The sequence below is a fragment of the Vipera berus genome, assembly GCF_964194415.1.
Source record: "Vipera berus genome assembly, chromosome: 12".
In the NCBI taxonomy this organism is placed as follows: domain Eukaryota; kingdom Metazoa; phylum Chordata; class Lepidosauria; order Squamata; family Viperidae; genus Vipera; species Vipera berus.
This window is the reverse complement of record NC_138215.1, coordinates 9,366,053-9,381,383: the sequence shown is the minus strand read 5'-3', so window position 1 is coordinate 9,381,383 and position 15,331 is coordinate 9,366,053. Positions and strand designations below refer to the sequence as shown.

Genomic DNA, 15,331 nt, shown 5'->3' with positions numbered 1-15,331 from the left:
AAAATTTCAACAAGCCGTGCCTTTATTTGCAATGCATGGAGTTTATTCAAAGTCATTTATTGATGCTGCCCTGCTCAGGAAGAGCCAAATTTATCTTTCATTGTCGTTAAGCATCTTTTCTCAAGAGGCTGAGAAGAAGCACAACGAGCAGGCAAAAAGCCAACCTTCAAAATTAATTTACTTTAAAACACATATGCACGATATTTCCTAAGTACTTTTTATTAATTACATCATCAGACACAGGCCAACAAGGTCTTCGAGATTCAGCTCAAACATGTCATGCCATAAAATATGTTACTGAATAAATATGAAGAAAATTAAAGAGGGAAAAAAAGATATATAATCTATCTCCTATTGGCTTACCCAGGGACTCAGAAATGATAACTCGCGAGAATAGAATAGAATAGAATAGAATAGAATAGAATAGAATAGAATAGAATAGAATAGAACAGAACAGAAAAGAATAGAATAGAATAGAATTATGGAATAGAATAGAATAGAATAGAATAGAATAGAATAGAATAGAATAGAATAGAATAGAATAGAATAGAATAGAATAGAATAGAATAGAATAAGGAATAGGAATAGAATAGAATAGAATAGAATAGAATAGAATAGAATAGAATAGAATAGAATAGAATAGAAGTAGGAATAGGAATAGGAATAGGAATAGAATAGAATAGAATAGAATAGAATAGAATAGAATAGAATAGAATAGAATAGAATAGAATAAGGAATAGGAATAGAATAGAATAGAATAGAAGTAGGAATAGGAATAGAATAGAATAGAATAGAATAAAATAGAATAGAATTATGGAATAGAATAGAGTAGAATAGAATAGAATAGAATATGGAATAGGAATAGAATAGAATAGAATAGAATAGAATAGAATAGAATAGAAGTAGGAATAGGAATAGAATAGAATAGAATAGAATAGAATAGAATAGAATAGAATAGAATAGAATAGAATAGAATAGAATAGAATAGAATAGAATAGGGAATAGGAATAGAATAGAATAGAATAGAATAGAATTATGGAATAGAATAGAATAGAATAGAATAGAATAGAATAGAATAGAATAGAATAGAATAGAATAGAATAGAATAGAATAGAATAGAATAGAATAGAATAGAATAGAATAGAATAGAAGTAGGAATAGAATAAGGAATAGGAATAGGAATAGAATAGAATAGAATAGAATAGAATAGAATAGAATAGAATAGAATAGAATAGAATAGAATAAGGAATAGGAATAGGAATAGGAATAGAATAGAATAGAATAGAATAGAATAGAATAAGGAATAGGAATAGAATAGAATAGAATAGAATAGAATAGAATAGAATAGAATAGAATAGAATAGAATAGAATAGAATAGAATAGAAGTAGGAATAGGAATAGGAATAGGAATAGGAATAGAATAGAATAGAATAGAATAGAATAGAATAGAATAGAATAGAATAGAATAGAATAGAATAGAATAGAATAGAATAGAATAGAATAGGAAGGGACTTTGGAGGTCTTCTAGTCCAACCCCCTGCTCAGGCAGGAAACCCCATACCATTTCAGACAAATGGAATGGAATAAGAATAAAAATAAAAATAGAAAAGAATAGAATAACGAAAGAGTGGAGTGGAGTGGAACAGAATAGAATAGAGCTGCAAGGGACCTTGGAGGTCTATGGATATTCTCAGTCATCCAGGTCATGGTTGTCCCAAAGGTGCTTTTTCAAAAGGCAACTGGACTTTGTTTTTCCTTGAAGTTGTTTCGCTTTTCATCCAAGAAGCTTCTTCAGTTCTGACTAAATGGCAGGGAATGGAAGGATTTATATGCCTTGCAGTCCTCTGGTTGTTAGCACTCCTTCTGAGAGTTGTTGAGGCCACTTGGAGGTTTAGCTGTGTCTTCAAGGTCACCTGAATGGTGCAAATGGGTGTGGAACCTTCTTGGAACTGCTGAAAGGACTGTGTTGTAAACAGGAAATAGGTGGCGTCGTATCCCCGCCCCCTCTGTTGAGAGCGGGCTGTTCAGTCTTAACGTAGATGGCCTCTTTGACCCCTCTTTTAAACCAGTGGTCCTCTCTGTCCAGAATGTCCAGACTAATTAGAGAGTTAACATTATTATAACTTAAATTTATATGCTGCCTGATTCCTGGTCAACATAGTTCAGTAAAGTTCCTGTGCTGGGCCAGAGCAATGTGACTGCATTGGAGGAAGACTACTGAAGAATTCTTGCTAGGAAAGGATTCTTGTCCCACTTGTGTAGTAGGATTCATACATTTTTTTTAATCCCATTTATATCCCGCCCTTCTCCGAAGACTCAGGGCGGCTTACAATCTAAGAAGCACAAATCAATGTGACAAATCAATGTGCTTAGCAGTAGCCTTCATTCTATGTATATGCCTGCTTATTAGGGCTTTCGCCCCCCCCAGCGGCATTTTTACAAAGTCAGCTTATTTCCCCCAACAATCTGGGTCCTCATTTTACCTACCTCGGAAGGATGGAAGGCTGAGTCAACCTTGAGCCTGGTGGGACTCGAACCTGCACTAATTGCAGGCAGCTGGTGTTACTTAAGGAGGCATTAGCCCACTGCTCCACCAAGGCATTAATGCAGAAAATTCTTAAAGTGAACATAAAGATTAAACCAGAAACTTTTCTTCTGGGCCCAATGGAAAGAGAACTGGGGGGGGTGAAATCGGGAACTCTGATTTTATATACGGTGACGGCAGCAAGATTGCTCTATGCACAAAAGTGAAGGATGCCTCGATTCCTATCGTGGACGAAGGGTTACTAAAGCTGATGGAATTAGCAGAGATGGCCAAACTGACTGTGCTGATAAAAGAAAAGAAGATAAGTCCTTTTGTTTCTACTCAGAAACCACTTCTGGACTTTGTGCTTGAGGTGGAAAAAAATGATATGATTTTGGGTTTTACTGATTAGACTGATTTGCCGATACAGAAATGGCTAGTGCCTACTACTTGTTGTTGTTAGCTGCGAAGTCGTGTCCGACTCATCGCGACCCTATGGACAACGTTCCTCCAGGCCTTCCTGTCCTCTACCATCTTCTGGAGTCCGTTTAAGCTCACGCCTACTGCTTCAGTGACTCCATCCAGCCACCTCATTCTCTGTCATCCCCTTCTTCTCTTGCCCTCAATCTTTCCCAGCATGAGGCTCTTCTCCAGTGAGTCCTTCCTTCTCATCAGGTGGCCAAAGTATTTGAGTTTTAGCTTCAGGATCTGGCCTTCTAAAGAGCAGTCAGGGTTGATCTCCTCTAGGACTGACCGGTTTGATAGCCTTGCAGTCCGAGGGACTCGCAGGAGTCTTCTCCAGCACCGTAGTTCAAAGGCCTCAATTCTTTGGCGCTCAGCCTTTCTTATGGTCCAACTACTATAGAAAGGTAAAGTGTTGAGATTTGATTTTAATGTCTGACTTTACTGCAACAGAGAGAGAGTCAGAAGTCAATGCCTTTTGTTTCTCCCCCTCCCTTTCTTCACACTTTTATTTGTTTCCCCTTTTTTCTACTGTTGTCCTCTACTATTTGACTTGGTATTTTCACATTTTGTGTTATAAATGAATACAACTGATAAACAAAACAGTAAAAAGAAGGGACTTTTGCACGATGTAGAAGTTTGGTGATTTATGATCATGACATGTGCAAAAGGATAGAAACAATCAGTCTCAGTCAGTAGACCTTACAACAGAGAAGTTATTCTGAAGGTCAATGCTGCTTTTCCTCCTTGGCATATGATAGCTCGCTTACAAATTTCAGAGAGTGCTGCTTTAAATTGTTCAATTCTTTAATTCAATATAGAGACCACCCAACTCCAAACAACTCTGGGCAGCTTACATATTTTTTTTAAAAAAGGAACAATTTAACAGTGGAGGTTTTAAGAAGAGATTGGACAAACATCGGTCTGATATGATATAGGGTTTCCTACCTGAGCAGGGGGTTGGACTAGAAGACCTCCAAGGTCCCTTTCAGTTCTGTTATTCTGTTATTCCTAAATATCCATTGGTGTTTTCTGACCCTGTTATTGATTTAAGTCTTCCTCATCCTGATACTGGCTAAAATTTCTTTTTGATCAGGACTGAATGAAGAGACTTTAAAGATTGGTTTATAAGTAGGATACATTTCGAGTTGTTTCTTAACACATCCTCTTTTTTCAGGTTCTTTTCACTTTTTAGTTATTCTTTTTTTTCTATTTTCTTTAGTTTGCGTCCATTTTTTCCCCTTTGTATTGGTAAACTTTAATAACTGAAACTTAAAAAAAAAGATTATTTAGAAGTAGATGGATGTTAGTTACCCAGACTAGCAGCTTTTCAAACATGGTTCTGGCTGTATGACTAAGTGACAGGCCAACATATTTGGAGGCTGGATGCCAAAATAAGGAAAGTGGTCATTTTAGCTAACTTAATGATATCTTTCTCCTGGGTTCCAGTTGCCCCATGGGCACCAATCGCCAATAAGCAAATATCCCTGTGTAATCAAACTCCTTTTACAATATAGGGTAAGAGCACCATCTGCTGGCAAATTGTTAAAAATGCTATATTAACTTCCACAGGAGGAGCCTGATAGGACCTTTTCTGGCTAATTTTTTTTTTAAAGGCATGTTGCCACTCATGGTTCATGGTGGCTTCAGTTCTGCCCAACCTGCAGCCATTGTCCATCACAGCAGCAGATAGGCTTGTTAAAAAAAACAACAACCACCTTTTTTATTTAGACACCTGTAGAACTAAGTTTGCTGGGAATTCAAGAAAAATTCTTGAGCTGACAGTTGCTCTAAAGGTAAAGGTTCCCCCGCACATGCGTGCTAGTCGTTTCCAACTCTAGGGGCCGGTGCTCATCTCCGTTTCAAAGCCGAAGAGCCAGCGCTTGTCCGAGGACGTCTCCGTGGTCATGTGGCCGGCATGACTAGACGCCAAAGGCGCACGGAACGCTGTTACCTTCCCACCGTAGAGGTCCCTATTTTTCTACTTGCATTTTTACGTGCTTTCGAACTGCTAGGTTGGCAGAAGCTAGGACGAGTAACAGGCGCTCACTCTGCTACACGGCACTCGGGATTCGACCCGCCAAACTGCCGACCTTCTGATCGACAAGCTCAGCTTAATGACTCTGCCTGCATCCATCCATCCATTGTCCATGGACAATTTTTGGATTGGAAGCATCGGTCAATCAATCAAAAGACAGCTGGAAGGGCCCTTCAAGGTCATCTAATCCAACCCCCCTGCTCAAGCAGGAGATCCCATACCATTTCAGACAAACGGCTGTCCAGCAGCCTCTTCTTAGAAGCCTCCAGTGATGGAGCACCCACAACTTCTGGAGGCAAGCTGTTCCACTGGTTGATTGCTCTCACTGTCAGGAAGTTTCTTTTGCATTCCAGGTTGCTTCTCTCCTTGATTAGCTTCCATCCATTGTTTCTTGTCCTGCCTTCTGATGCTTTGGAAAATAAATTTACCCCCTTTTCTTTGCCGCAGCCCCTCAAACACTAGAAGACCGCTATCATGTCACCTCTAGTCAACAACAACAACTTTATTGATTAGCCCTTGGGCCATATCAAAGTGCAAAGTTCCAGCAACAAACCATCACCAAAACGTGACAAAAGCAATCCAAAATGGAATTTGATAAAATACAATTTAAAATGGAATTAAATAAGATACAATTTAAGATGAAATAGTAATAAAGTACAAATTTAAGATATAGATAAAATATGATAACATTATATTTCGGAGTCGCCCTTACAATCTACCCCAATCAGTCCCACGTAGGCAGATCTTAAGCGGATCATTTTGTTTAAATACTGTGCTACGTTAAATGTTATTTTCAAGTTCTGACCGGACATAAGATAAGTTATTTTGATACGGGGATCCCAATGGGTCATTCGTTTGGTACACCTCTAGTCCTTTTTCTCTAGACTTGCAACCCGTTCTTCTTAACGTTATCGTCTCCAGGCCTTTAATCGTCTTACGAGATGAGAATTAAGCAAAGGGAGATGCAGGGATTTCTGGCATAGTTAAGAGGAGGAGGGGAGATGACGAGGCGATTCTACTTTTATCTCTTGCAAAAGAAAGTCGGAAGTCCTCAAGTTTCTTTAGGTATTTGTCTCTCTCTCTCTTTTTTTTTCCTTTGCGCTTTATTTTTTTTCCCCTTTCCTTTTTGCCTTATTTGTTTTTGGACTTATGGAAATAAAGCTTTGATTTTTTTCCGCTCGCTCTTGAAATCCCAGGCGTCTGCTCCTCCAGCACACTCGTTTCTTAACGCCCTGCCCACCCGTGCCCGTTTCCTCCGCCCACTCCCTGAGTGGGACTGGTATGCTGCCCGGCCTCGCCTTCCTGGGCTATGCCAGCCAATCGTGAAGAAAGCCAACGAGGAGTTTGACCAGTTGAGGCCAGCTCGAGCGGGCAAGCAGGAAGAAAAAAGCAAAGGGTGCTGCCGGAATCCAGGTCAGCAAAGAACTTGGGGGGGGGGGGGGAAGGACCTTGGGCTGTTGGGGGTGGGAGGAAGAGGAGGAGGAGGAGGAAGGGGAAAAGTTATATGGAGGGCCTTCCTCCGAGAAGAGGCTGAGAGCGGGCCCCCGATTGATCTTGGCGGCTCTCCTTTTCTTAAGAGGACTTTGCCCCGACGGAGGAGGAGGAGGAGGAGGAGGAGAGAAAATCAGGGGTCATTTGGAGAGCCGTTTCTCAATCTGGACAATTCTGAGATGTGGGGACTCCCCGACTCCCAGAGTTCCCAGCCAGCATGTTTTGGGAGCAGCCAGGGTTGTTTTTTGTTTCTTTGTTTTTCAAACTTGGCAACTTTAAGACGGTGTGGGCTTCAACTCGTAGAATACACACACACACACACACACACACACACACACACACACACCAGCTGGGGTGCTGGAAACTCTGTCCACCAGGTTGGACTACAAAGTCCATCGTTTGGAAAGGTAAAGTGGTTATAAGGGGAGAAGCTCTTGGACCTCCTTGGAGAGCAGGGAAGTGCTAGCTTGAAGAGTTTAGGGAAGAATTTAGCAAGACAATCCTGGGAAGTTGTTTGTTTTTGTTTTGGTTTTTTTTTTTAAAAAAAAATCAAAACAAGTGACTTTGCTGTGCTAGTTTTCTTAACTGGAGGAAAATGTCCCAGTGTATATGGTCTGTCCTACGGACCGTATTACTCAAGTCAATTTTATACTCTTTCTGACACACGCAAATACTGGGTGAAGAATCTGCAGCCACAAATTCTCCCCTGTCACGCTGCCCAATATTTCATCCTACTAACGTGGGTGGCTCAATGCTAGGAGATTTCCGTTCATGTTGGACTAGATCAGGAGTGGGCAAAACTCTGCCCCCTTTTATGACTTGTGGACTTCAACACCCAGCATGGCTGGCTCAGGAATTCTGGGAGTTGAAGTCCACAGGTCATAGAGGGGCCGCAGTTGCCCATCCCTGGACTAGATGGAGTTGGAAGGCTTAGTAGTAAACCCAGCCACACAAAGGCAGCAATTCTTTCTGCTCAATTGTTTCTACTTGCTGGTCATCCATCGATCCATGACTAAACAGTTTGACATCACCCTCTGTGGAAGAAAAGTGGGCAGAGTGACAGATCTTTGGATTGCTCATTTCCAAATCAGATTAGCAGAATTTGAAGCTTGGGAATGAGGACAATGGGAAGGAGATCACACAAGTTGCCCTTCAGATTCCTAAGACTTTTGATGTCTTATAAGAAGGGATACACAAATCACAAACCCAGAAATTGACCTGGATAACTTTTCTATATGGGAATTACCAGAGAGATTTGTTAAAGCTTTGGAGAATTTAATGAGAAGGTACAAAGAAAAAAATGGAAAGAAATCCAATTCTAGAATATGATTGGAAGGACTTAAAGATCAAGATTCTTGAAAATAAAAGGCAGGAAGATAAAATTGGTTGGTTGAACCAATCTATTTGTTTGATTTGACCTTAAAATAGATTATGCTTTCTGGTAACCGTTAATGGACTTTTACCAAACAATGAAGACTTGAATGATTTATTTATAGAGAAGAGATATGGGAAAAAGAAATCATTGGTTGTATTTTAAGAGAAGATGATAAGTTACTAACATTGTTTATATTTGATAAACAATGATACCTGACTTCAGTATCTTCAAATACATAGTTTAGTTTTAACAAAAATTGCAGATTAGAAAGAGAGAGCTGACTGAATTTGGGAATTTTATAATACTGTATATAGCTCAATATAACTTGAGGGCCATTATAAACTGTTCATGAAGTATGTATGACACAGAATCCCAACAGTTTGTTAGTTTGTTATATATATAACAAACTAAAAGCCTACTTTTGCAACAAAGTGCACATTTTTCTCTGTTCTTGGAAATCCAAGATTGCTTTAACGTTCATCTCTCCACCTCTGGATGGCACCAGATTAGCACATTCCCAGCCTTTATACCTAAGGCTGGCATGTCAAACTCGCAACGTCATGTGACGTCGCGTGACGTAGCGGAGCTTTTTCCCCATTGTCGGCAATGGAGTGGGCGCGGTTTCGTCATGACGCGTCCGGCCCACGGGCCGGCAGTTTGACACCCCTGACCTAAGGGATGAAGCTAATAAGACAAAAGGCTAATAAGAAAAATATGCCAAGGGACGCGAACATTAAAAATGAAAAAGGAACTTGTTCCTTTAGGACAACAGGCGCATGATGAGGACATTATCTCATGGTGCAGCATTTCAACATGAATGATCTACCTTCTAGTGTCTGAGTTGTTGCCTCAAGACTTGACTTGCTCAACCCGTCCTTACGTTTACTTGCTCACTCGATGAATAATGGCCTCCCTTTTGCCTTTCAGAGGTTGCTGTGCAACATGAGGCTATACGAAAGGCTGATCAGGCCCTTCCAAGCTCCAGCCGCTGTCCAAAACTTCTCAGGTGCTCAAGTGTTTTTGTTCAGAAGCAGCAGTCAATCCGATTCGGAGGACTCGTCAGAGGAGGAATTCAATGCCATGGAATTACGTGCAAGGGGGAAAGACCCCCAGCCATCCAGTTCTTCCAAGAGAAGAGTTGGGGACGTGCAGCTTCTAGAACGGGTCGTTAACAAGGACGACAACCTCAACAAGTTGGCTCTGCAGTACGGATGCAAAGTAAGAAGTGGCTTCTATTGAGGAAAGCGATTGCTCTCGTTTCTACCAACTGGATTGATAAAGCATTTTGTTTCAAGCCAATGTTGTTTGCAGAATTAATTGCTAGTTTGAAGACTAGGAAGGACAATCTGGTTTATCCAGTTGAGAGACTGGCAAAGGTGTCTGCTCCCTGATGCCAGCTTTGACACATAAAGGTGAACTAGGAGATTCCATCCATGCTTGCTTTCAGCCCTTTAATGATTAACCTATTCTTTAGACTATTTTTTTGCTGATCTAAGAATATTGTGCAACTTGAAAATCAAGGCTGGTTTTATTATTTTGATAACTCAAGGCAGTTGACTTCCCTAATTCACCTTTCTCCTCCTCCTTTCTCCTCTTGAAGGAGTGGGACTGAGATTAAACTGTGAATTTAATTTGATCTTAGAAGAAGCTCACTTAAAAGAACTTGAATCACGGGCTGGTCTACTTCAGTTAATGGGTCTCCATGGGTTTTGCATAGATTTCCTCCCCCAGGGATTAATTTGGACCTGAAAGTTGTGTTGTATTATTGAATTTTTATAAATGATTACAGAAAGGGGGGGGGGGGGTTTGCTAATAGTTTGCATGATGTGTTTGGGAAGTTTTATGCAACATATCAATTTGTTTATGAAATAGCTTGTCTTAGGGGGAAAAAAGAATGAGAATTAACCTTTGGTAGGGGCCTCTGTTCCCAATTCTGGATCCTAACAATGTGTGACTTTAGCCTCCTTGTACTTCTTTTTTTTTAAATTTTTATTAAATTTATTATTTAAAAACATTGGACACAGTACCAGCGAGCTGACAAACCTTTTTGTCTACAATGTTTAAATATATATATATACATGTATATATGTACATCAAAAATACACTTAAATACACTTAGATTACAAATCGGTGAAATACCACAATATTTAAGACAGTGAGCTAGTCTGTAAAACCTAATAGAGACCTTTCTTTTTATCCATCCAAAGATACAATTTATTCCAAATTCTATAATAGTCTGATTGGTCTTTATTCTTTAATTCCAAAGTTAATTTGTCCATTTCAGCGCAATCCCAAATTTTCCTAATAACCTCTTTTTCTCCTGGGATCTCATTCTTTTTCCATTTTTGCGCAAATGATATTCTAGCTGCTGTGATAATATGGATCATTAAGTATAGCACATCTTTAGGATATTTCTCTTTCGTGATTCCCAACAAGAAAAGTTCTGGACTAAACTCAAGATCTTGTACTCAGCCTCCTTGTACTTCTGATTAGGCAATATGACTTCCTCAACAGGGAGAGTTCAGATGCAAGGGGACTATAATATTTCACATTGGGTAGAAATACTGTAAGGTGCAACACTCAAAAGACATGAAAATAAGAATTGGAGAAGGCTGTGCCGTACTTTATTTTATTCTGTACTCTAACTGCACTTAACTAAGGTTTGATCAAGGCTGTTTTGAATGAGTGTAAGTAACATTTTAACAAATGTTTGGTGCAAGACACTCCATTCTTAATTCTTGGCTCTATAAGAGGAGCATTTAGAAGCCATGCTTGAGCTTTACACTAAATTACGAGACAATCCTCATGCAATTAGTAGAGCTTTGTTGTTGTTGTTAGTTGCGAAGTCGTGTCCAACCCATCGCGACCCCATGGACAATGTTCCTCCAGGCCTTCCTGTCCTCTACCATCTTCTGGAGTCCATATAAGCTCACGCCTACTGCTTCAGTGACTCCATCCAGCCACCTCATTCTCTGTCGTCCCGTTCTTCTATTGCCCTCAATCTTTCCCAGCATGTGGCTCTTCTCCAGCGAGTCCTTCCTTCTCATTAGGTGGCCAAAGTATTTGAGTTTTAGCTTCAGGATCTGGCCTTCTAAAGAGCAGTCAGGGTTGAACTCCTCTAGGACTGATGGGTTTGATTGCCTTCCAGTCCAAGGGACTCGCAGGCGTCTTCTCCAGCACCATAGTTCAAAGGCCTCAATTCTTTGGCGCTCAGCCTTTCTTATGGTCCAACTTTCACTGCCATACATTGCAACTGGGAAGATCATAGCCTTGACTATATGCACTTTTGTTGACAGGGTGATGTCTCTGCTTTTTAGTGTGCTGTCTAGATTTGCCATAGCTTTCCTCCCCAGGAGCAAGTGTATTTTAATTTGTTGGCTGCAGTCCCCATCTGCGGTGATCTTGGAGCCCAGGAAAATAAAATCTGTCACTACCTCCATTTCATCCCAATCTATTTGCCAGGAATTGAGAGGGCCGGATGCTATGATCTTGGTTTTCTTAATGTTTAGTCTCAATAGTAGAGCTTATCACCTGAATTAGTAGTGAAAACCAAATCTTTGGGGGAAAAACAACCACCAACATTTGAAACTGTCATATTCACATGATTCAAAGTTAAGATCAAGTCTGATTTGTCCAGAGTAACACCCAAAAATTCTTGCTTTCTTCCAGGCCATAAAGAGAGATGTTTCCTCAATATATTTTTTTATGTCTGAATGAACACTTTGCTAAATGCAACTAATGTGATTATTTAACTGGCAGGAATTAGGAATATCAGTTTTGAACTGGAGTTGTACTGAGTTCTGCCTGGTACTGAATCCTAGAACTGTTATTATCATTGTCATTAAAGAAGCTTCTTGAAAAAAATACCAATAATAATAGAGCTAATTCACAAACAAGTTTCCTAAAGTGCAACAAAATCCTAGGATTACCTCTGGGTTTAGCTTCCAACAGCTGCTAGTACAAGATCAACAAAATGTAACCCTTGACTTACACGAAAAGATGTTGCTAGTTTGTCATTAAATGTACATGCAATGTTAAATTCTTTTGCGGTAATTAGATGGCATGGCTTAACCTAACCATCTCTTTTTCGGTCTTTTGTTATGATTTACTGAATTCTGAAATACTGTCCAATTTTAAAAGGCAGTTCCAATGTGTTACAAGGTAAATGTATACAGGAACACAGAGACGTCCACTTCAGACGGCTAGAAACTTTCAGTAATTAGAGCTAAACCCCTTTGGATTCTCGAGTAGGCCTTGCAATGAGTTATCTAAATAATATCCAAAATGCTGTCCAAGGAACGGAGAAGAAAAGGATGGAGAGACAAAGTGTGGTACAGTCAAGAAGGTCCCGATAGTGATTAATTCTGAGTTTTTCCATTTGGAACCTTATCAGTGTAAAAGGCGAAACTATTTTGAAAGATAAGAACAGATAAGGAATAATCCTAGAACACAACTGAATAGGAAGCTACCGCTAGATATGAACTCTGCTTTGTCATTGTACTATGGAAGCAAGGCATTCAGCTCGGATTTTTTTTTTTCTGCTGAGAACCACATTCCCATGAACGCATTGTTAGGAGGAGGCATCTAATCTACCAGTAGGCCAAAAGGAGGAGAGGATACATCAGCTCTGCCCCTTATTTATACTGGTGTCTTTCTTTTTGGAATTATTATCATTCTTTTTCTGGCCCTCTCTGTACCATCCCTATCAAACTGCAGGGAAGGAACAGATGCCTGAACTAATTTGTGGCTTTTGAACTGAATAGGAAGTTGCAAATGTTCCATCTGTTCCAGAAAAAAAGAAATGGTGCTCATTCATCTTGTTGATGTTGCGTTGCCCTGTCTAAGGTCGCATTCCCCCATCTAGCTTCTCTTCCTGGTTGAACATGCTCCAAGTCCCTTCTCTGGACCAACGTCACCTGGCTGGACCTACACTGGTGTGAAAAAGAAAGTACGCCCTCTTTGAGTTCTGTGGTTTACATATCAGGACATAAGTAATAATCATCTGGTCCTTAGCAGTTCTTAAAAGTAGATAAATACATCATATAAACAACAACTTATATGGCCAGTGGTGGGATTCAAATATGTGAACCGGTTCTGTGTGGATGCCGCTTCCGGAAGTCTATTCTGGGCCTGGGCAACAAAAAAATTAGCTACCGAAGTGGTGCGAACTGGCTGAATCCCATCACTGCGTGTGACATATTATACCATGTCACCATTTATTTCACAAAAAGAATTTTTCACATGACCCGTAGGAAGCCTTCCTTTCTTTTCTTTTTTCTTTTTTTATAGCAACACCTGTTGTCTGGAACAATTTCCATCTTGAGTGTTGACTCCCAATTTTGCTAGCCATTTGGAAGTTATTACATAGCTGGGTTTTCCAATGGGCTTTCAGGCTGTCCTGTTAGACCTGCCTTCCTTCGAATGCTGGATTGTATATCCCTTTTTTATTATTTTTGTTGATTGTTTTAATCTCTTTAAGTCGCTCGGAAAGGTGGGCGATGCTATAAACTTGAGTAAATGAAATGCTTCCCTTTATGAATTTTCCAGGTTGCAGATATCAAGCGGGCTAATAACTTTATCCAAGAACAAGACTTTTATGCCCTAAAATCCATTAAGATTCCAGTCAAGGTTAATGGACTACTGACGGAGACCGAGGAATTGTTGCCTCTTCACACACCTGCTCTGCTATCTGAACACTCTGTATCCATAGATCCAGAAAATGGGAACGGCAACCAGGAACAGCTTGATCAATATTTCAGAGGGATTGACCAAAACATTGAAATGGTGACACAGGTGGAAATCCCTTCGCGCACAGATCACCACACTGAACCTTCAAACTGGTCCTCTCAGGAGCAGAAAGCAACCTGCACTGGAGCAGATTATGGGATCCAGTGGTGGAAAGCAGTCTTTCTTATGCTCCTGATAGGAATTGGCTTGCCTGTGTTTTATATTGTCTATTTTAAGACCCAGCAACTAGATATGGTGCCCGGTGCCTCCAACACAACGGATCCCATTAAAATCTCAGCGAACAGTTCTTCGGTGGGAAGATCAAACTATGCTGGGCAAGAAATCACCCCCACTGTCCATACTACTAAACAAGCTTTCATCCCATCAGGGGGGTGACAGCCCCTGGCCTGTTTTCCCTACCCCAAATGATCTGGAAGTAATGACAGATTCTGGGTTTTTCTCCAAGTATTGCCTCAGTGGAACGTATCTCTGTTGTTTGCGGTTACTACTGAATTTTGAGTGAAGACCAAGCAGGGGTACAACAGGGCAAAATGACTCAGGGAAGATAATTAGCCAATTGTGAGCTTGTTCCCACTGTGTAGGAAGAAAAGAGCCATTTTTTTAATATCAAAAAATGAGGACAGATTCCCAACCTACTGCAGCATCCAGGTTTTCCTCACTAGACCTCAACTTCCAACACCCCCCCCCTTTTTTGTTTTACTTTCCTCATTTCCATCTTCCTTTTACTGATAAAACATATTTCTCAACACTGTGTAAGTAGGGTAATTTTTTCAGTGGAAGTAGTTTAGGTGATGTCCCTATTCCTCTTGCAGTATTTTGTGATGTCTGGCCCTTTTGAAGAAATAAGATGCAACCAGATAATCCACCATAAGCCAGAACATTGCATGTGTTTAACAAATTGTTTAAAAGCCTTTTTTTTTTGGAGGTCTACAAATTAGGATTTGGGGGCGTTGTTTACATACATATATTTATTTTTATTTTGCAAGTTGCCAGTGTATATCTAGTGTAAACCTTGTGGCCAAGGAAGCTACAAGTCTATTTTGACATTAATCACCCTCAACTGGAGAGGATTTTTGTATTATTTTTAATGTGCATGTTTTAATGCTCATTTATGTTATGTCTCTTATTGACCAGCATCCCACTTGTAGGTGACTGGACATATACAACTAGCCAGAAAACGTCCTCTTAAGCTTTTTGACTGGGATACAGGAAGTCCTTGACTTACAACAGTTCATTTAGTGACCATTCAAAGTTACAACAGCACTGGAAAAAAGTGTCTTACGACCATTTTTCACACTTATGACCGTTCAAGCATTCCCAGTCATTTCTTCCCAATGTTGTCTACCCATGGAAAAGAGTGGAAATATGTTGCGATGAAAAATGATTAACATTCTACCGGCTGGTTCATGCCGGAATTAAATTCTATAATGGCTTGAACTCCCTCACTGTTTCTAAAGAGAGATGACAACATAAATTGGAGAAGCCAACTTTGTGAGAATTTTATCTTTTATTAAAGATGCTTCTAGTCCTAGTGGTTGTGAAATTCATGATTAAATAACTGAAACTAAAGGGATCCATGAATATCCCATAGTAATGTGTTCCATATTTTATACCTTGCTTTTCCCCCAAGGTCAACAAAAACAAAATATACAAACCTAGTTTGACGTAAATGGGAGCATCTTGAATATGGTCA

General features: G+C 40.0%; 1 protein-coding gene across 1 annotated transcript; it reads left to right on the top strand.

The window, feature by feature from the left end:
• The first annotated feature begins 5,516 nt into the window (after window positions 1-5,516).
• On the top strand, window positions 5,517-15,300 carry LYSMD4 (LysM domain containing 4). Its single transcript, XM_081337527.1, has 3 exons — window positions 5,517-6,437; window positions 8,818-9,108; window positions 13,438-15,300. The coding sequence occupies exons 2-3, from the start codon at window positions 8,833-8,835 to the stop codon at window positions 14,011-14,013; spliced, it is 852 nt and encodes a 283-aa protein (XP_081193653.1). The 5' UTR covers window positions 5,517-6,437; window positions 8,818-8,832; the 3' UTR covers window positions 14,014-15,300.
• Window positions 15,301-15,331: the final 31 nt, after the last annotated feature.